This window comes from Leguminivora glycinivorella, chromosome Z (genome assembly GCF_023078275.1).
Source record: "Leguminivora glycinivorella isolate SPB_JAAS2020 chromosome Z, LegGlyc_1.1, whole genome shotgun sequence".
Classification (NCBI taxonomy): domain Eukaryota; kingdom Metazoa; phylum Arthropoda; class Insecta; order Lepidoptera; family Tortricidae; genus Leguminivora; species Leguminivora glycinivorella.
In genome coordinates, this window is record NC_062998.1 from 22,783,640 (window position 1) to 22,806,036 (window position 22,397).

Sequence of the window (22,397 nt, forward strand, 5' to 3'; positions counted from 1 at the left end):
AGTTTCCTAATGAAAAATAATTGCAATGAGATTGCGCGTTGATTCGTTGTGTGTATTACCGTGACCAAATTTTAAAGATCATCGTAGCTCATCGATACAACTCTATTTGAACTTCTGTGACAATAACATTATGTAACGATTACATGCGCGAGTAGTCCTTTGGACAGTAAACAGTGTAAACACTAGCTAAAATCAAGCACAGAAATGAGAAGATAGTTTAGCTATCGTTATCGCCAAAGCATCAAATTAGTTAATTAAAGTCAGATACAAATTCTTATAAAGTAGTTTGCTACAGAAAAGTAATCAGTAATCAGTACTTATTTATTGCTATCATAGGTACATGTTCAAGATTTTTTGACCAAAAAAACTTTATTTCCGTAATAATTTAAAGGAAGCAAAGGCAATTAAACTAAGTAAGCATCTCTGTAACAAAGTGTTTTGTAGTATTAAAAGCGGATTTTATGTATAAAACGATTCTGAGGGGACCCAGCCAAAAAAGCGTATTATACGGGAAATCGTATTAAACGTGAAAAAAAACTAGTACTATTTCATGTAATTTGTTTATTAAGAATGGAAAACCAAACAAAAATCATACTTAATCATATTCATACATATGTATTTAGTTATAAATCAATATTAGGGTTTTGACATAATTTGGTTTACATAATTGTAGTTTTGATATATTAATATTAGTGAGGTGTATAAATTGCCTACCTATAGTACCTATTCAACAGATATTTATTTTTTACTTAAAGTAATTATTTATTTTAGATTGACGCAGAGATTTGGACGCATTTGATATAACAAGATTTTCAATATAATTTAATTTATGGATCGCGTCTTCGCTATTGCCCATAGACGATACATAACGTCTTAAATCTGCCACAAACGACAACGCCTGAGCATTTGACAGAATTGGAGTTTCTTCCTGTTCATTAGCGTCGTCATCATCACTCAGGGCTGCGTTTTGGGTGAAATCTACGCTTTCGATCAGGTCTTCGACTGAAAGCACTTCATGCGTTGCAACATTGTCGTCTATGGATGAATATCCTGGAAAATCCTGCAATATGGTGGGTTCTTCTTGTTCTAAAACGATATTACGCTCATCGTTTCGGAACCCTGCTTTTTTAAAACAATTTTGTATAGTTTCTGGCTTAATAGCTTGCCATGCCGCTGATATGTTTAGTATCGCGTCATGAACATTCAGTGGTCGTTTGCTGTCAGGGTCGTCCATTTCCATTAGATAGCGATGTATCAGTCGAGCTCTATAACCTTGTTTAAGGACCTTTATTATGCCCTGATCCATCGGTTGCAGCTTGCTCGTGGCATTAGGGGGTAAGAAAACAAGCTTAATATTCTTTAGTTCAACTCCTTTGGGATGAGCTGGGCAGTTATCGATGAACAGAATTATCTGTCTACACTTCACCTGGAAATGGTCGTCTAAAGCTTTTAACCACTCAACAAAGCGATTACCAGTCATCCAAGCTCGAGATTGACCATCATATTTTACAGGTAGAGATCTTACATTTTTAAAGCAACGTGGATTTTTTGCCTTACCGATCACCAACAAACGTAACTTTTCCGACCCATCAGAGTTGGCACACGCTAACACAGTCAGTCTTTCTTTGCTTGCTTTGCCGCCATGGCAGGTTTCTCCCTTGAAAACGTAGGATTTATCGGGCATCAATTTAAAAAATAGACCAAATTCGTCTGCGTTAAAAATGTCTCGAGGCTCATAATTTTGTATCAACGCTGGAAGTGTAGTTAACCAGGTGTCGACATCACTTTCTGCCACCGTTTCTGATTCCCCGCTGATTTGCCGGTATACAATGCCGTGACGATTTTTAAAACGATCGATCCAGCCATTTGACTCTGTAAAATCCGTGATTTGCAAGTTTTCTGCGATTTTACGTGCTTTCTCACATAATATGGGGCCGCTTATAGGCAGGTTCAAGGCCCTTGCTTGATGAAGCCATTCGACTAAAACATTTTCTAATTTCTCAAACTTTCCTACCTTCAATTTGTTTCTCTTAACTCCTCCCAACCTGCTTTTTTCTTTTATATCGTCTCTTTTTTTTATAATGGTACGCAGAGTAGAAACGGGTAACTGCAAATCTGCTGCCAATTGTACAATTGGCAGCAGATTTGCAGTTACAGTACCTGACTTTTAGTTTGTGATTTTTCATCGTAAACTTTTAATATGGTTACTTTTTCCTGGAGCGATAATGCTTTTCTTCTTATTTTTGACATCACTGAACCAAAGATAGAACAAATAATTTAGTTATTCAGTATAAACAACACTAAACACCGCAGCAGTCATAAATTGATAATGAGCGAAGTGTATGTAGGTAGGTACGAACTATCGCATCGTACTAATCGCTGAGTTAAGACGACAAACTTATCTTTACGGGTGGCAGTGTCGCCAGAATCGCGTAATTAGTACGGTACAATTAGTTCCGATTTTTGTCACCCGCATAAATAAAGTTGTAAAGTAATGCAAGGTACTGGTTTTAGATGGTGTATTAAGCGGGGACGCGAGTCGTATTAACCGTGAAAAAATGTATGAAAACAAGTCTCAAATTGTAGGGACCGGCGTAAAATGGCGTATAATGCGGGAAATCGTATTAAACGTGATCGTTTTAACCGGGTTCTACTGTAGTTAACATAGGTTCAACATGTAAGTAGACCAAAAACATAAGCAATTACGAGTTGCCTTCAATTAAATACCCAAGGCTGAACAACGTTGGTTTTTGTCTAATCAACTGCGTTTATAAGACGATAAACACACAGTTTATGTTGTTTATTACAAATTGCCTACACAACATAAATGTTTAGATGACATAATAAATAATTATGTAATTGTAAATAATAGGTGATCAAGCTGAAATAGAAAATATCATCATCCTCCTTGCATTAATCCCGGCATTTGCCACGGCTCATGGGAGCCTGGGGTCCGCTTTGATAACTAATCCCAAGATTTGGCGTAGGCGCTAGTTTTTGAAAGCGACTGCCATCTGACCTTCCAACCCGAAGGGTAACTAGGCCTTATTGGAATTAGTCCGGTTTCCTCACGATGTTTTCCTTCACCGAAAAGCAACAGGCAAATATCAAATGACATTTCGCACATAAGTTTCGAAAAACTCATTGGTACGAGCCGAGGTTCGAACCCGCGACCTCCGGATCGTAAGTCGCACGCTCTTACCGCTAGGCCACCAGCGCTTCTGAAATAGAAAATAATAGAATAGAAAATAGAAAAATTCCGACATCACTAAACCATAGTTTTAAATGCTACTTAATTTATTTTCAACCATTTAAAATATGTAAGTACTCGTACGTACATCTCATACAGTCTACCTAGCCTTAAGAACATTAAAATCCTTGAATTGTAGATTAATCTAAATGAGCAGTAGGTACCATTTCCAAAAATAGGACTAGTATAATAAGCTACCAAATAACACTAGAGTTCCACTGTACATACCTAGGCAATTGACCGGAGATATCCGAGAGTGACCGCCCGAAATCATTCGCTGATGTCGTAACAGTGCAAATGTTTGTACATTTTATTACCTCAATTTATGTCAAGCATTAAACAACTTTCAATACGTTTCAAAATATATCCAAGTCCTCATTGATTACAAAATGTGTGTAAAAAGTTGGAAGTATTACGTGGCAGATAACAAGTATGCTGATCACGAGCACTTCAGTGTACCTACTGCTCTCCTAGACCAGGCACCTCGTCGGAAAATGTACATTCCTACTAATATTAAACAAACACAGGTTTGTGGATGTTCTTCCTTCATTCGTAGACAACAATTTGAAGTGCAAAAATTGTTGTCGATAACTCAGTGCTTTACCATCTGATTTACCAACATCAATAGCCATATCGAATAATAGTATTAAAATGGGTACAATTTAACTTAAAGTTTAATTTGAGTTAAAGCATCCGTCATGGTTCTTGAGTATATATATCATGGAAGCAAAAAGATAAACTGACAAACAGCGATAAGCTCAGTAAGGGCCGATGCAGAATGACTGTCATCCATCTGCAATGCAAGTTGTTGCGCGTTAGCTGCATGTGCTGCAACTCTGCAACGCTGCCGGTCAATCATAATATAAAATTGAGTTATAGTTCCTATGTACCTACCGGCATTAATAGTATTTGTCACTTCAAGTATGTATAAGTAAAACCCTAAACAATTCTGAAAGGCTGTGTACAAATTAAAAAGAACTCCATTTGTAAAAACTATTACCCTGAACTATATAGATATGGTGGTTGTCTATTGTTTGTCCGACAGTCATTTAACATAATATTCTTTTGCCCGAATCTAACTTGCCTGAATTTCATTTGCCCGAATGATTTGTTTACCATAAAAATCATATGACATACTCGTTGTTTATCTGAATATTACCTTCCATAATCATACAATGCCATACTATTTGTTAGCCATATTATTAAGTGCAATAATATGGTTTCATAGAATATTCAAACGCCATAAGCAATTATTGCCATATTAATTGTTGCCCATATTATTACCTAACCTAACCTACTTTCTGATAGCAGTTTCATTTTCCAGGGGTCACAGTTCTAATCTAACCTAACCTACTTTTCCAGCAGTTTCATTCTCCAGGGGGTCACAGTTCTAACCTAACCTAACCTACTTTCTGATAGCAGTTTCATTTTCCAGGGGGTCGCAGTTCTAACCTAACCTAACCTACTGTCTGATAGTTCTCAACAGTTCTAACCTAACCTAACCTACTTTTCAAGCAGTTTCCTTTTCCAGAGGTTCACAGTTCTAACCTAACCTAACCTACTTTCTGATAGCAGTTTCATTTTCCAGGGGGTCACAGTTCTAACCTAACCTAACCTACTTTCTGATAGCAGTTTCATTCTCTAGTCCTTCTAGTACCTATTATAGTAGTTTTCGATTCTGCCAAAGCACATTATGGAAATTGACTTTTCTGGACGCTAATTTGTATGACAAATGATGGTATGGAATGTGGTAATTACGGATTTCGATGATTCTGACAAATGACATTATGGAAACTGACTTTATGGGGAACAAAGTTTCTGGCACTAGATTAATATAGTAAACAATGATTATGGCATAAGATGTTATGAGAAACAATATTATGATTGTTGAATAGGATGGTAAATAAAATTATGACAAATGGGGGTATCCCAGATATGGTTATTTGGTGTGAAGTAACAATTCAGACGCTCAAGTTTAGTGACCTGGACCAGTAGCACGGTTCGCGGGGCATAATTTGCACGGAGTGTCTACGGTTTGTGGTAAAGAAATCGCTAACTAATGATTAATTTGCGACCCGCTTGGGCAATTATATTTATTGGATTTCGGGTTTAGGTAAAGTAGTCGCAATGGGCTTTCAGATGGATAAGGTCTCTAATATCTACAGAAGTCACTTTATTTATAGCATTAGTGCGTTTTCACATTATTTTATCCGATTCAATACCGGGTGGAGGACCGATATCCCATACATTACAGGCGCCATCTTGGATTTTTCCATTGAAATCCTTCCGATATCCGATATCGTATTGGATAATGTGAAAAAGGACACGTATCGGTATCGAAATGTACAAGAGTAGCCTTGATAGTACTTATTAAGGTTAATGTGGCTAATTCTGTTATAGCGGTATTTTCCACAATTCTATCATTTTGTTTAAATTAATTGAAGCAATCACTGGTTTGTAGAATAATTTATCAAAATATAAGTAGTTTGAGTAAGCGGTCTGGACAGAGTAGTCCCATATGACGGAATTACATAGTTACATTTACCTTACATAAGGTTAATGTGACGCTCTCTTTAAAGTCGGTCAAAGGCAACGGGTAAAACCTCAAACTAACAATAAGCAGTATCTCAAGCGAGCTTTTATAATAGTAAAGACCTGTGAGAGATTGGATTGATATTGGTATGAACATCCGGTTGCAGCGGAAGTAACGGTGAAGGCGTCGCGTGCGCACGCGGCGCGCGTGATCTGCGCTCACTCTGTTCTGTCAGGTACTTAATCAGAACATTCAGAACTCACCGGACATTTTAATACATCATGTTGTACATGCTGTAGACTTGTATCTTTATTATTATGTGTAGGAATATTTTACATCATGAACCTAAATTCATGCAAAATACCTGTAGGTAAGAGCCTAAAATTTAACTTTGGGATTTCTTGTGACGAGACGATGCTCACCATTCAATTTGTATACACACACAGTATCAAATTCTGCCAATAAATCACAACATTGGTATTCTCCTCCACCTCGCGTCTGTCATCTACCTAACTAAAGCATAGCTTAATTTTGCATAGTTCAACTGAAAAACTCTACTATTTAATTTGGTTTTCTTCAATAATAGCGTTCACGGGCACACATAAATGATGAAATATAAACTATTACATACCGCATAATACTCAGCGAATGACAAAACTTGATCCTTAATTTTCCTTATTAACTGCGGTGCGCATGCCGGGTACCAACTGCAAGATATAAAGTGTCGTGACGTGAGCGTGACCCGACTGTATGACAGGCGTCGTGCACTCGAAGCGTGACTGGTCTCCAGCTCAAATTCTTTGCCTAAGCCGGTGTGTGCCTGTATGGCTCACTCATACCTACTATAGACACAAGTACACAACGATTACAACCACCCCATCTATCCTGACAGACGCCACTCACTCCGTATTTTACATCACTTCTATTATCTACGATCTAACTAGTTAGGTCGAATTACTAAGGGCATGGCATTAGCAATTCTGTGGTTTGATCATTTGTCATGTGTAGCTGTACAAACAGCAACACCCTTAACTAACCACCGGTAGACGTTATGCCCTTGTAATATGGATTACAAATGTACAGCTAACAGTGTTTTAGGACTGTCAATACGATGTTGTTACTTTTAACAAATAAAACGTAAATAAATGTCTCTGACACAGAGAAAAAATCCTATACTCAGAAAAACGCTGGTTTTGCCAATTAAGTGCCTATTACAATAACTTTTAAACGGAAGGTAACAATGTAGTTACTAATCCAATGTTGCAGTAGAGTAGCGTTTTATTAAATTGTCATTGGTCTGATCACGAGCCCGATTATGTGAAATATTTCATCAGCCGCAGGCATGCCAGCCGGCCGGCCTTGCATTGCTCTGCATTGTTTCGTATTTTGTCGCGATCGATTCGAGTACACTACGCTTAACGGATAGTGGCATGTAACAACTGAACACTCCTACAGTCATCCAAGCTAACTTGACAGCGATTTTGACAAACCGCCGGCGCAAACGTTATTTCAAACTTGTATGAAATTTTGGCGTTTACTTAATCATTGCACAAGCTAACAAAATGGTTGCCAACTTAACTTGGTTTGAATATTTATATAAGAAGTGCCTGGCATCCGTTGGCCCGTTGGGTCGACGACATCCGAAAAACTGCGGGTCACAACTGGATGAGATTAGCCCAGGACCGGGAGAAGTGGCGTACTAGAAGAGAGGCCTATGCTCAGCAGTGGGCGATAAAAGGCTGATATGATGATGATGATGATGAACATTTATAAGTTTATAACTTAAAAGTATGTTAGTTAATAATGTTTAAGAAAAATACCGCCGCCTTTGGGGTTCTGGTGAAAGCTACTTGCGAATGTTGGATTATGTAGAAATGTGTAGGTATTTTTTTAAACTGGTTTTAATGCTTTAATTATTTGATGGCAACACAAATAAATATACGTATACCGTTAAGGTTTCAGGAGTTTACTCAATTCCTCATGAATCCGATTATAAGAAATCGAAGCTTGACAGACTTGAAAACTTAATATGCTTAACAAACATAACAAATCCCATAACAAATAAATGTCACTGTTCTGAACTTAAATGCGTGCTGTTCTTATAAAAATACCAAAGTCACTATAAGTGTGCCGTTCAGATTTAAGGAGTTCCGTTCTGATCTTCATCAGCACTTCCACTGCACCAAATGTCACTGTTCTGGACGTAAGTGCATGCTGTTCTTATAAAAATATCAAAGTCACTATAAGTGTGCCGTTCAGATTTGAGGAGTTCGGTTCTGACCATCATCAGCAGTTCCACTGCACCAAATGTCACTGTTCTGGACGTAAGTGCAAGCAGTTCTTATAAAAATACCAATGTCACTATAAGTGTGCCGTTCAGATTTGAGGAGTTCCGTTCTGACCATCATCAGCAGTTCTACTGTACCAAATGTCGCTGTTCCGTACGTAAATGCATGCTGTTCCTTTAAAAACACAAAAATCGCCATATGCCTTTCAGATTTGAGGAGTTCCCTCGATTTCTGCAGGACCCCATCATCAGAACTGGGTTCTGAGAAAAATGGGACCAACCTGTATGCATGATACATTCAATAAAAAAAAAATTAAAATCGCTCCAGTAAAGACAGAGATATCGTGGAACAGACATTTAAAAAAAACACAGACGAATTGAGAACCACCTTCCTTGAGAGATTTGAGGCGGCGGTTAAAAATGGTCAAGTGTGTATCGAGCCATGCTCAGTATTACTTCATTCACAATAGGCACCAAGTGCATACGTGCACTAGGTATCATAATATTAAATATCTACAATTCAGCAGTACAGTTAATTCATACAAAATTCTATTCTGCAGGAATCACTTGTCTTAAAGCTGATTGTATCACTATCACTACACCCAACTAAGTACCCCGTCGCGTCTATCTGCCTGTCTGCGTACATAGTCGCGACAATCTCAAAAACGACTGAACAGATTTGAATGCGGTTTTCACCTCTGAATAGAGTGATTCTAGAAGATTTGTCAGTAACTTGAATAGATGAAGTGATTATGTTTACAATGGTTTTGATTCAACAGATACTGTGCTTTAAGAAAATCTTCACGAGTTCTAGCTATTTTGTACTTCTGGCACTTGAAAAAAGTGTAAACAAACCGGAGCCGTCAAATTTGATAGATCCAGGGATAGTGAACCTTTTAAGGCCAGAAACCTTTTCCTGTAAAATTTAGCTTAAAACCAATATTTCGTAAAAAGTCATAATTTTTCGTTGGTAAACTTCGGGAGATAAGGGGGAGGGGATGGTATTTTATTTTTTATATTTTCCTTCATAATTCTTTTTATTTTCCACACAGATGTCATATATACCATAGATCAAGCAAACGTATCTACTTAGCGTGTCAAATGAACTCAGTGAAATCCACTGAGTTGTCCGTCTTTACTCGAGGCTTGCAGCTTTCGGGCGTCAATTTTTTGTAAGTTGAAGTCAACCAAAACATAAGAAATGCCTCGTTACGTGATATTCAATTGCAACAACACAAAAATTATGAACAATCAAGAGCCTGAGACATATTTAAAATTACAGGCAAGAATCAACTTCAGTACAAAATTTGACACGCTCGGCCCCTATACAAATATATGAATTTGTTTCTTCTATCTAAATTAAGTTCTGTGATTTTCCACTACAAAAAATTTATAAAACATAGTTTTGATATGTACAATTTGAGCTCTTTCTAACGATACCCCACTTGACCTAGTAACTTGACATTTACAGTTTGCCCCCTTCCATTTTGGCCATTTACTATAATTAATATTAATATATTTTTTTAAATAATAGTTTGAGCTTGAAGAGGTTTAAAATGTTCATAACTGTTCCAAATTTCAAATCGATAGCGTAAGTAGTTCTCGAGATATTTAGAAATGTGACAGGCATATAGACAGACGGACCTACAGAGCGTCGCCATAAGGGTTCCTTTTGTACCTTTTTGGAACCCTAAAAAACATAAATATAACAATCATCATCTCATACGGAGAAACGGAAGCTCGAAAACACAAATATCGAACTCGTAACAGATGATGATGATGATGATTGATAACAAGCAATGGCAAATGTCAGACATATAAAATTAAAATCGCGTAAGGTGTACTACCTTTTGTGGGACCAACCTATGTAGGACCGATATCCCATACATTACAGGCGCCATCTTGGATTTTTCCATCGAAATCCTTCCGACATCCGATATCGGATCGGATAATGTGAAACCGGAGTTACACCCAGATTAAAATGCAACCATGAGTTTTAAACCTCTGCAAAATTAGGTACTTTTTGGTTGATGATTCCCTGAAGAAAATAATAATATTCATTAAATGTAATGACGATATGTTTGTATTCGTGAAGGTGTAGGTATACGTTTCGTCAAATTAAACGAAATTACATGTTAGTGGAATGAAATGGAAAATAGTAGTGAGCTCAATTATTTTTAAATAGAGAAAAAAATTCAGGAACCAAACGTTACCTAATAAACAACCCTCAAATTTGACAGCTCAGGTTTGTTTACACTTTTTTCAAGTGCCAAAAGTACAAGGTATAGGTAAATGGCTGAAAGCTAGTCTTGGAATGCCTTTCGCGAGTGAAAACCGAAGCTATTGATAAAGCTATCCCACGCGGTCAGGGTTCGTTTACCTCCCGACAACTGTTCTCATTAAGTGCGTCTTATGTTTCCGTTGGTCACTGACCATTAGATTTACAGTTACATTATCTAAAACGGCCAAAGATTGATCAGCGAATGCAATCTTATATACGAGTAAACTTTAGTGAAATGCTTTTCTAATCTTTTTGAGTTCGACTGTAAAGGGTTTTGTTTCTTATAAGTGTTTCCAGGGCAACATCCAGTAGGTACATACAATAGCAAGTGCAGATCTATGACTCAACTTTATAATTTGTCGCTGCATGAATTGAATAGATATTTGAACTGACAAAGGTTGCGCTGAATATTGAATCCAACCTCCGCGAGGTCGTCGTGGGGGCACAGGGATAGGTTACGCGTTGCTGGCGCGGCGCGAAAACAATCGCGCGCTGATCCCACGCACGGACCGCGGCGGGGCCGGGGGCGCTCGCGCAGCTCCGGTCAGATGCAACCATTCACTTGTATATTTGCTTCCTAAAGACGGTGTCAGTAACTGGCGCTAACTGCACTATGCGAGTTAAGCGTGCAGTCTATGTGACTTGTGTGTGAATGTATGTTTTTATTAAAATGTTAAAAAACTGAAAATAGGGACCTAAAAATGAGAGGAAAGAGGGGAAACATTGACACCTCGTCGTGTTTCTACTTTATTCTTATAAATCTATAAGCTATATTCTTATAAGCTTTATTCTTATAAATGCTAAGTTTCATGCTTTCTGCCAGTTGGCTGCAGTCCCAACTGGCAGAAAGCATGAAACTTAGCATTTATACAAATTCCCCTGTTCCGCCCCGCACTAATAATACAAAAGTTACAAAACTTCGTTATAGTGCAGGGCATGTTGGTTTTTTAATATTTATGTATTTATGTTAAATGACATTGCACCGGCCGCGCACAGCATAGTCAGTGAGTGTGGGCGCAAGGGCAGCATACGGTGACACGATTGTACCAGATCCCGCGTGTTGCCTCACGGCATTCGCAAGACCTGCCGGCCTAGCTAAGATGACGATTGCTTGCGATAGGACAACAAAACGCTTCGTATCTATTTATTACACTTACACTTCGATATTGCTGCGACAGTGACAGATGCGTTACATGCTCTTCGAAGCGTTAACAATTGTCATGTTGGCTACGCACGCAGCTTAGACGCTGTCTGATCTAACATCAAAAAGCACTATTGAGTATTTACAACACCAACCGAACACAACGCTACCTAATAAGGGAGTATTTATACCTAATTACCTATAATACACCGTATTGTCTTCGGTTACCGCGATAGTTAGTTAGTTACTCATGAAATAAAACTATGGAAACGGAACTATGGAACATCGGGATGGATTGTAAATTCATTATACGCGATATAATCCGTTTCCATATATTTTATAATTAATACATCGATCAAGCAAAATAATCTTTTCTTTCCAGCTTAAACCAAACTCTAAAGTTTCGTATCTGTGGAATCTTTGATCGGTTAATTCGTGGTCACTTAAAAAGTAATTTATGTGACAGTATATTCGAGGTTGGTGCCAAAATGGAACGTATGACCTTCAACGTCGTCGGTCAGAATACCAATTTGGCGGAATGGCGCTCAAATTCTTCTTACTTAGGCCTGTCTACTTACCTATTTAAGTATTTCTCACAGTAATAAGTAGGCTCGCTTGGTAAAAAAGGTGACTTTAGTTGTTTAACTATACAATATTATACACGAAGTCCTAAAGACGCATGTTCAGAATTAAAATATTACGCTGATTATGTCAACATCATATCATCATCGTCGTCCAAACCGTATCCGGCTGTGGCGACTCCTTGTTAGTCCGTGTGGTCTGAGTTTAAGTCAACATAAAATAATAATATCAGAGCAAAATAAATATCACAATAAGTTAGTTTTTTACAAATTCATACTCCGATACTTACAAGTTCTTTAATTTTTCTGTTTTAATTATATCTTTAATTTTATTGTCATTTTACTAAGTTTACGAGAAAACTAAAGAAAAGATACAATCTCAAACAACCAACCAATCAGTCAATCTATTTAAGAATACCAATGTTATATTATAATATTGACTTATTTATTTTCACCACACCAACTAATTAGTAAAAGGCTTTTTTGCTATTCGAAAACGGATAGCAAAATTGCATTTTAGCCACAAAACAAAAGTGCAAAGTAATTTCATACAAATTTTAACTTGATGTCATAAGCTGGCTGGTAGAATTTACCTATAAATGATGATTTTGAATCATAAATATTGAATCATAAATATGGATTTGATTTAGTTTGATGTTTTACAATTAGTATTTTGTTTGTGTTGGTGTGGTGAAACATTTTGTGTTTCACTCGGTGGCACAGTGTTTGGAATCTTTCGCTCGCTCGGGTATCAATATTGGCACGTGCAAACTTTGCCCCCTTGTAAAACAAATAACTAAGTATTAGTAACTTATCATTCCTGTCAAACACCGGGTGATGTAAAGTTAGTTTTGCAAGTAAAATAGAACTTTAGAAACTTGATATGCTTTAATTTAGTGACTAATTAAGTAAGTAAATGACATGGAAATTTGATGTTTCTTGAAAATACGAAATCGATGCGTCACGGACACGGTCTATAAGGTAATGTAACGCAACGTGGCTTTGCATAGTTCGTATCTTACCAGTTCATCAACTTACAATGAAGTACATACTAAATAAGGGGATTAACAACTCACCTGTAATATTTATTTTACTTTATCAGGAAAATATTGAGACAACATGTAACCACAAAATGAGGAACTAGTAACATGAGCTAAACCAAAGAAAAAAATATTTAGTAGGTAATGTGACAGACAGACAGACGGACAGAGTGGCTCCATAAGGGTTCCTTTTGTACCTTTTTGGTACGGAATCCTAATACCTAACACTTTTTTATATATATTAGCGACATTCATTAGGTAGTTACAAACAGACTGACAGATTCACTACACCATAAGGATTTCTTTTGTGCCCTTCCGGTACGGAACCCTAAAGATATAGGCATAATAATTAATAAACTTTTCTTTTTAGTTACATCACTTCATTCTTTAAAAATTGCTTACTTCCGAGACTTTAGATATAGAACATTAGAAGAGGTGAATAGCTTTATAATGTACGATATAATAGCTATAATATCAGCAGTCATTTGGATATGCCTCAATGCCTCCGCCATGAAAAATCCATAATGAACCTCCCACGACGTGGCGCTAACGGTTTTTCGTCCAGCTCCAGACTTGCTGATCCTTCCGGTCAGATTTAACATTCTTATTATTCTCAGTATTTTATTTTCTTTCTTAGGCTAGGTATTTTTATAATATGATTATAAAAGTAAAACACAAAACCACATACTAAACAATACAAAATATATAAACACATTATAAAAAACCTAACCTAGGGTGCCGCCAGCAGCGGGGCAGGGCCCAAGCTGCCGGTATTAGGGCTGCAGAGAGAGGAACCGTCGAACTATTAACATTCTTATTATTAGTAGTAGTTTGCGCGAAAATGGCAACTCGCCCTGTGCCAAGAATTTTCCGTGTTTGTCAAATGTTTTAAACTCTTAATATTGTACGTATTTATTAAATTTTTCAATTGCATTTTAAAATCAAATCAATATTGTATAATTTGTGTATATAGCAGTTGGGTCATTTTTTTTTCAAAGTTGTCCACCCCACTTTTTTGTAACGTGGGTATAGTAAATAAAAAAAAAACAACTTTGTAAAAAATGGCCCAGTTCCATTTGATGCCAAACTCGAGCATAGGTACTTTATTAATTATTACAATAACGCGACTAGAACGGCGAGATTTTTTTGGTCTTCCTGCCCTTAAATTGATAAAAACATGAAATAATACGCACAACAATACAGCAACAAACAAAATGAATACGCACATAATTTTCATTATAGGTATTCCTCTCTTTTGTGAATCCGATTTCCCTGCTGTTTTATTGCGTTTTCTAATTGTTTGTATTGTACATAATATAAGAAAGTGTTGTGCTTTAAACATTTAACTGCATATTGGGATAATAACCAAACAAATAAAATGAAGTGTAGGTACCCACCAACGACTAGCTGGTGTACGGACTGCTAAAGCCTGTTAAGGTGACGTAAGGCCACCTTATGGTCCGCTTAGCCTTTCACAATTGGATACCTAACATTCCACGGTAAATATACTTAGAGGTGTGCCGGATTATTCCAACTAAATAGGCTAAAAATGTAAATACCAACATAGTGACACATATTTCATTCCTTCAAATAGAACAAATAATTTTATAAGTTGTAGGTACGAAGTTATTGGATAATATGTATCTGAAATTACATGAGTGACAAAAGTGAATCAATGTTGTCTCTGAAATGATGCAATGACAGCCATATGTTATAAATAATACAACTGGCATAATGAAGGCGAGCATGAGCATATACAGGGTGCGCCAATAAAATGAGCTAAAGTACCACGACTAGTCGCAAGCATTTCATGAAAGTTAGCAGAAAAAACATTGATTGATAATTATACTTCGATGGTGGGTCGCTACTCGCTAATCTGTAACGTTATATTATATTGATTTTATTTATACTTGGGAAACAAACAGGCACATAATAACATCAAAAAATAATTAAGGTAATATCGAAATAGTTTCCACTACTAATAACATTTAATTGACAAACTTAAGTTATTAGGTTACTACAATCGACTAAGACTACATGTACCTAAGGTACCTAACGTACCTACCTATTTATTTATTGGGAGCTTGAATATACTTATTATGTACTGCAATGCAATCTAGGTCTCAACAGAGTTATATGTAGGTAGGTATTGTTTCAACGGCTACTATTGGTAATGTTTCAGAAACAAGACACTAAAAGTAGGCAACATGACTGCTTTTTCAAACAGATACTTATAAAGAAGCGGCTGCTTTAAAGGACGAATTATGTAAAATACTCGACGACACAAGATTCAAAAAATATTTAATAGTTTTATTAAAAAAAACACCCCTGAAATATGTACATTGTTTACCAAACAGAGACAATATTGTTGTTTGTTTGCTCTGAACAGATTCATTCGCACGTCATTGCGCGCTTCGCAGACAATTCGGCTCAACAGCGTTAGGTACATGCCTACTCAGTTCGATCATATTCAAGTTCGTCATCATACAAATTGTTTTCGTTGTTAAATATCTAGAGTTGTAATATTCGTGAAGTGGTGGTAGTATTGTAGTATGATCAGCAAACCATGATGCCAACAAGCGGTAGGTTCCTGCGTAGCGAGCGCGGCCGCTACAGGGTGACGCCACCGCACGCCGCCGGCAGCGGCACCCTCGGCGGCGCCCCATGCCTTCATTACTCGTGGTCGCGCGCCCCCGAGCCCCGGCCCGGCAAGCGCCAGCGCGTCCGATCCCGGTGAGCCCATCCTCCGCTCACCCAATGAGACAAGCAACATTACAATAATAGCCACACCAAATGCCTTTTTATTACATTTTTTCATCGAGTCATTCATTGGGTTAGGTGTTTATGGAGTTAAATTAGTTCCGACGGCCGCCGCTACCGTTCGTGTAACGCAGCTACTGATATCGAACTCACGTACGTAATAGTTAAGTTCTATATTGTAAACCCTAGTTATAAGGACTTTGCCAGCCCACCGGGGTCCATGTGAAGCTTTTTATACATATTGTAATACCAATTGTACATACCATGGTTCGCAAAAAATATTTACTTTACTTTCGACATCCCATGAGTTTAGGTACGTGTATCTATTTGTTACAATCAGAATGGAGAAGAGTAGTAGAATGTATGGGAAATTGGGGCGCATAGACCTATGTCGTCCTGTTCACTCTGTTTCATAAGAACAGAATGCAAGCAAGAGAAATGGTTAGCGTTCGTGACATTACGTCACAATTAGGCAAGGAACGGGTGCACAGTCCGCGGTAAGAGGCTGTTTGCCTCGTCAGCGCCGCTTCGGAATTGGGATTAAGGACGGCTGCTGCGCGCGCGCTATTGCGGGCTTGTCGTGCGCTTTGATAAGGTCACGTGACCTTACACACGTCATTATTTACTTCGGCCTTGCTCTTTTCCACGAATATATGCAGTTTTATTACCCTGAATGTGAACTTGAATATAATCTAAGAAACCGAACACCTGTACCTACGGCTAATTCATGGCGCCACCCATGTGGTTTATATGACATTATAACATAATCTATAGGTAGATTTATTTATAATATACATAAATACACGCCTGTATTTGTCAACAGGGGTAGGCCCTGTAGGCAGAGCACAAGAAACTGCTCAATTTTGCGATTGCGATATTTCAGTGACAGGTTGCCAGCCCATCACCGACACGACACCACAATTAAAAATATGTATAATATTTCTAAATAAATATTAGTGCCTAGATTAAGTCTTAAACTGTTGTTCTTATTAAATGATACCAGCTCTTTAACTACAATTTTTACTTTGTTGCTATATACGTTATAATTTCCATATGAGGTAATATGTAGGTATTTGATCATAAGTGGCACGTTTTAATAAATATGATATTGTTCCAGATGTCAGTCAGCACCTTGGGTAATGGATAGTCACAGTCGCTCCGCGTCGCCGGGCGCGCCGCCGCGGCCGCAGCACCGGCCGCCATCGCCGCCCACGCCGCCGACGCCCGGCGTCGACAACCGCGCCTTCCAGCCCGACGACCCCAACCACAACGACTCCTTCGCCTCGCACCACACGCACAACGGACACACCAAGGAACACAACGGCGACACCAAAACCTTGGAGGCGGTCAACTTGGAGCTCATCAATTTGCAACCACGAAATGGGAACACGAAAAAGAAAGACGTTGAAGTAGACATGAATGTAACTAACCCGTATGATGAATATTTTGTACCGGTCAACGAGCACAGGAAATATATGAGGTATGTACATTTACAATACAAATACAAAATAAATCGTCACAGGCCTTTGCGTCTATTGCAGACGGACAGTCTACGCGTTGCTGTTTCGACAACGGGTTTGGTGACTGATTCGAGAGCGCCACGACCTGCCTACTTTTTGGCAGAGAAAACTTATACCACCTGAGGTTCCAGTCTCTCAGTTTGCTTTCTGCAATACAAATACAAAATCTCTATGGAGTAGGTATGTAAGACACATACAGTTTTAGACTCCTTCTTGTTTGTCAACACCACACCATTGTAACAATCTACACCATCTATTTTAACTGAAATTAACTGAACTGGATAATTCATCACTTGCATGCATGTTGCAACAAGAAAGTACCTACCTACCGTATTTTAGGTTAACAAGCAGTTTTTCTTTTCTTCTAAATCCGGCAGAAAGTTTTGGAATGGAGGAGTCATCAGCATACTTTAAAGTTTACTAGCAATTGTATCTAAACAACAAATAAGTCACGTTATATTTTAAGTATTTCATTTTGTTTTGAGAAAGTGTCTGCATATTCATGAGTGCGGCGGATGGCGCGAGACAATAGCAGAGATCGACTGAAACAAATTCCAAGCATAATACAAATAGAGCACGCGGTGGGCTCCATTATCTTCTGACCCTTTTTATTTGAGTAGGGCCAGACCCTGCCGGCTCTCTACTCACCTTTCCCGACATGTACCACGTATAATATCTAATAGGTACTTACAAATAATAGACAGATTTCGTCGAGCCCTCTCGTATGCCGTATTTACAGAACAGTAAATAATAGTTATTTGTTATACAAGGGGGCAAAGTTGTATTTTAACGCCGAGTGTGGAATTGAAAAACGAGCAAGTGAAAGGATTCTATAGTTGAACCACGAGCGAAGCGAGTGGTTCGAGAATAGAATCCTGAACTTGCGAGTTTTTTAACACACGAGAAGTAAAATACATTTGCACCCGAGTGTAACACGAAACTTTTCCCCTCACTACAGCGAAGAAACTACAACGCAAAAAATGCGTTTATTTCTGCTTCCAGTAGTTCCACAGGTGGTAAATCATCTTAATTACTAGATTCACCTACTTTTGACAATTTTAAAGCAGTCAATTTGACTTTATCCAAGGTCAAATTACTTTACCCACTAGTGGATAAAATGCGTTTTTACCCGCTGGTATTAAAGGACAAAACACGTGTTTCCGAGCTAGTGAGGGGAAAAATAAATAAATATTATAGGACATTCTTACACAGATTGACTGAGGCCCACGGTAAGCTCAAGAAGGCTTGTGCTGTGGGTACTCAGACAACGATATATATAATATATAAATACTTATATACATAAAAAACATCCATGACTCAGGAACAAATATCTGTGCTCATCACACTAATAAATGCCCTTACCGGGATTCGAACCGGGACCGCAGCGCAGCAGGCAGGGTCACTACCGACTGCGCCAGACCGGACACGGACTGTGAGACAGTATTGTCAAACTAGTGCCATTGTTACCAAAGTTTGCAATTAGTGACATTAGGATCTATTTTGAAAATTAAATTAACTTACTAGGTATACAGTGTGTGTAATACAGACGAATCGTTTAACTTGGTTAGTATAGGATAGGTATACCTATAAGAAATGTAATTAAAACTTTTACTTAGAACTAAAATTAAAATTTTATGTGTAAAACAATTCGGCCCGCTATGTAACAGAACAACAAATTTGTTAACACTTAACTGCGTTAACATTCGTTGATAGTTACTTTTAAAAGCTCATATCGCGTAAGTATGTATAAGTAACGTCATAAACTGTCGTCGCATGTTTACAGCATACGGTGCTGCTGAAAAATTTATTGTGGGGTGAAAATTAAGAGTAGGTAACTTAAAAAAAACTCTTAATTCATGATAATACCTACTTACTAATTAATTCTATATCTGGTTTAATTTATTGCCCTTGTGTTTCTGCAAAATGTCCAAGTGTACATGTCTATTGGGGTAAATCAAGAGTTCTACGATTATCGAAATTGATGATTTTGAACAGTTGGTATACTCGTTTGATACACAATACATAGTTGAGGTGTGAGCTCACGTGCGAGTGTTGGTGTGGTGTGTGGTGGTATGTTATTGTGTCGGAGCTCGGAGCCGGCAGGAGCGCACAATGCGCGGTCGTCGACCCCGCGCTCACCTCCAGAGCAGAGTCTGCAGCGCGCCCCCGGGACCCGACCTCTCTGCCTTCCATCTCGCATTAAACGACCACAACTATGTAAACTCGTTGGTATTGAGACCTCACTTCGTTCTGTCCCTTGCGAGATTTTTGGGATTATAGACAATCTCCATAAATTTTTTATCTCTTTATTTACATATGAACATATTTACATAATTCTATAAGAAACTAAGACTAAACTTTAAAAGCTAGCTAATGTCTAAAATAGGCCCTTGAGGCATTGTACCAAGGATACTGGCGACATTTCCTCGCTGTATCGCAATGCTGATACGTTGTGCGAGGAAGTCGCCAGCTCTTCGGTCACCAGTTACCTCAACCAGACGCTTCGCGATTAAATGATAACTTGATATCAATATCACAAATTTGTGATGATAATGACTTTTCTAATAAACTTGGTTGTGTAGTACAAACTATTAGTACCTACCTACTATTACTCACGAAGATGTATATAACAAATTCAAAAGGCTAATAAAAATTACTAATTTTGTAAGTACTTACGTAATTTTTAAGTGGTAAAAAAATCTATAGTATCGCCTAAGATAGGTAATTAATTTATAATAGGTGCATTCCGAAGTTTCGACCCCGTTACATCCCTTAGAGTACCTATTCTAAAACGGCAAAATCTCATGGTAGAGGCTCCGTGTCTATTTTATTAGAAACTATTGAGCTAACCAAAGACAAAATGTCATAAGAATTTTTTTCACCACACCAACTAATAAAGGCAATCTTTGCTATTCGAAAACGGATAGAAAAATTGCATTTTATCCACAAGACTGCAAAGTAATTTCATACAAACTTTAACTTGATGTCTTAAGCTGGCAGGTAGAATTTACCTATAAATGGTGACTTTGAATCATAAATATTGTTTAAATTGATGGATTTGATTTAGTTTCATGTTTTCTAGTCAGTAATTTGTTCGAGTTGGTGTGGTGAAAACATTTTGTGTTTCACTCGGTGGAAAAGCTTGTTTAACCTTCGTGCCTAGAATGAAACCCTCGCAACGCTCAAGATTCCACTTTTTGAAAATATTGGAATCTTTCGCTTGCTCGGGTATCAATATTGGCACGTGCGGTTAAACAACAACTTTGCCCCCTTGTAAAACAAATAACTATGTTTAATCTATCGTGTTATCGACCAATCAGATTCGGTTATTACAAACAATTGGTTGCCAGGAAATTCGATGTTGATGCAACGGTGAACGACGCTATTAACATTAATTTTAACTTGAATGATTTTATCATTCGTCCATTTGATGATGAAGATGATGGACTTATAGAAAAATGCTGAGTGGCCCAAACATGGTACTCGACTGAAAAGCTCTGTTATATCACGATTGTATAAAATACTATTTACGCTATGTTTCGCAGACCACAATACACCGCAAATTTTAAAAACGCTCAAGTGCTATTCGGACTCGCTCACCGAGGGTTCGTACAAACTTTCAATACTTAGTAGAATCATCAAAATGTTATTCATAGAACTCTACAGATTTGACTAAATCCCTCAAGACTCAATTTCCCACATAGCAAGTAATATTTTAATATACAATTTTATTGTTAGACGACGTCCAAATAAAATCAAGACTATTCGACTTCAATAGTTTTACGACTTACGACATGTCGCAAGGACGCTCCTGAACCGACCTCATTAAATCAGGAAAAACGCGATGTAGGAAATGAGCGTTCAACGTACAGCAACATCTATCGGCAAATTGAGTAAACTAATGCGCGCGAGCTAGTATGGAAGATGATTTTTATGGAATAATCGTTTATTGCGTTAACTGATTTTAACCATTTTGCCTCTATTTGAAAGCAGGTAATTTCATTGTTATTTTGTTAAAAAATACAGGTACAATAAACACCCGCAAGGGTGTTGAAATTGAAAATGGAAATCTAAAAAGGTTTTTTATAAATAAAAAAAAAAGTTTTCAAGATACGTGTATGATTTTATTTTTCCTGTAATATTTATGTTGGTAAACTTCGGGGAACGGTTTTTTTTTTTACATTTTCCTTCATAAAACAGTTTTTTTCTTCAACCAAAAAATTATAAAAAATAGTTTTGATATGTACAGTTTGAGCTCTTTCTAACGATACCCCACTTGACCTAGTTACTTGAAATTTTCAGTTTGCCCCCCTTTCATTTTGGCCATTTTCTGCAATTAATATTAATACATTTAAAAAAATAATACTTTCAATTTGTAGAGGTTAACAATGTTCATAAGTATTCAAAATTTCAAAGCGATAGCATAAGTAGTTCTCGAGATATTTAATAATGTGACCGACAGACAGACAGACGGACAGAGCGGCGCCATAAGGGTTTCTTTTGTACCTTTTTGGTCTCTCTCTCTCTCTCTCTGTTTAGCCTGTTTCTACCCTTCGGGTGTAGTGTAGGCCTCCTTCAACATGCGCCACTCGTCACGGTGTTGTGCGATCTGGAGCCACTTTTTCCCAGCTGTCCTTTTGATATCGTCCGCCCAGCGCATCTGCGGTCTTTTATGACGACGTTCTTCCCAACATGGTCGCCATTCAAGTAGTCTTATATTTTAAAAGACTAGCTCTTTAAAGTCAAAGTCAGGGCAACACCAATTATGCACTTAGGTAATAGGTACACTTTTTTCATGATATCCAAGTATTAGGTAATAATGCGACTTATTACCGTTATAAAAAGTAATGATAAAATCGGAACTTCGTATTTGATAAAGTTAATCACACCCTGTTTCGCATAGGTATCTTTAAAGTATTATCTAGAGTGAAATTCTAAAATTTCCGAAGTACCTACCGTCGATTTGGTTTATATCTGGGTATCACACACTTACGCAAACAAAAA

General features: G+C 37.6%; 2 protein-coding genes across 2 annotated transcripts in view; one reads left to right on the forward strand and one right to left on the reverse strand.

Moving 5' to 3' along the window:
* LOC125241136 (cell wall protein RBR3-like) overlaps positions 1-22,397 on the forward strand; it is a 59,366-nt gene that overhangs the window by 22,236 nt on the left and 14,733 nt on the right. Inside the window, exon 2 of the mRNA XM_048149469.1 lies at positions 16,991-17,353. Within this exon, the coding sequence (XP_048005426.1) occupies positions 17,013-17,353 (341 nt within the window). The 5' untranslated portion in view covers positions 16,991-17,012. The remainder of the gene's footprint in view (positions 1-16,990; positions 17,354-22,397) is intronic.
* Positions 499-3,882, reverse strand: LOC125241864 (tigger transposable element-derived protein 4-like). Its single transcript, XM_048150546.1, has 2 exons — positions 3,867-3,882; positions 499-2,118 (listed from the first exon to the last, which is right to left on the reverse strand). The coding sequence occupies exons 1-2, from the start codon at positions 3,880-3,882 to the stop codon at positions 746-748; spliced, it is 1,389 nt and encodes a 462-aa protein (XP_048006503.1). The 3' UTR covers positions 499-745.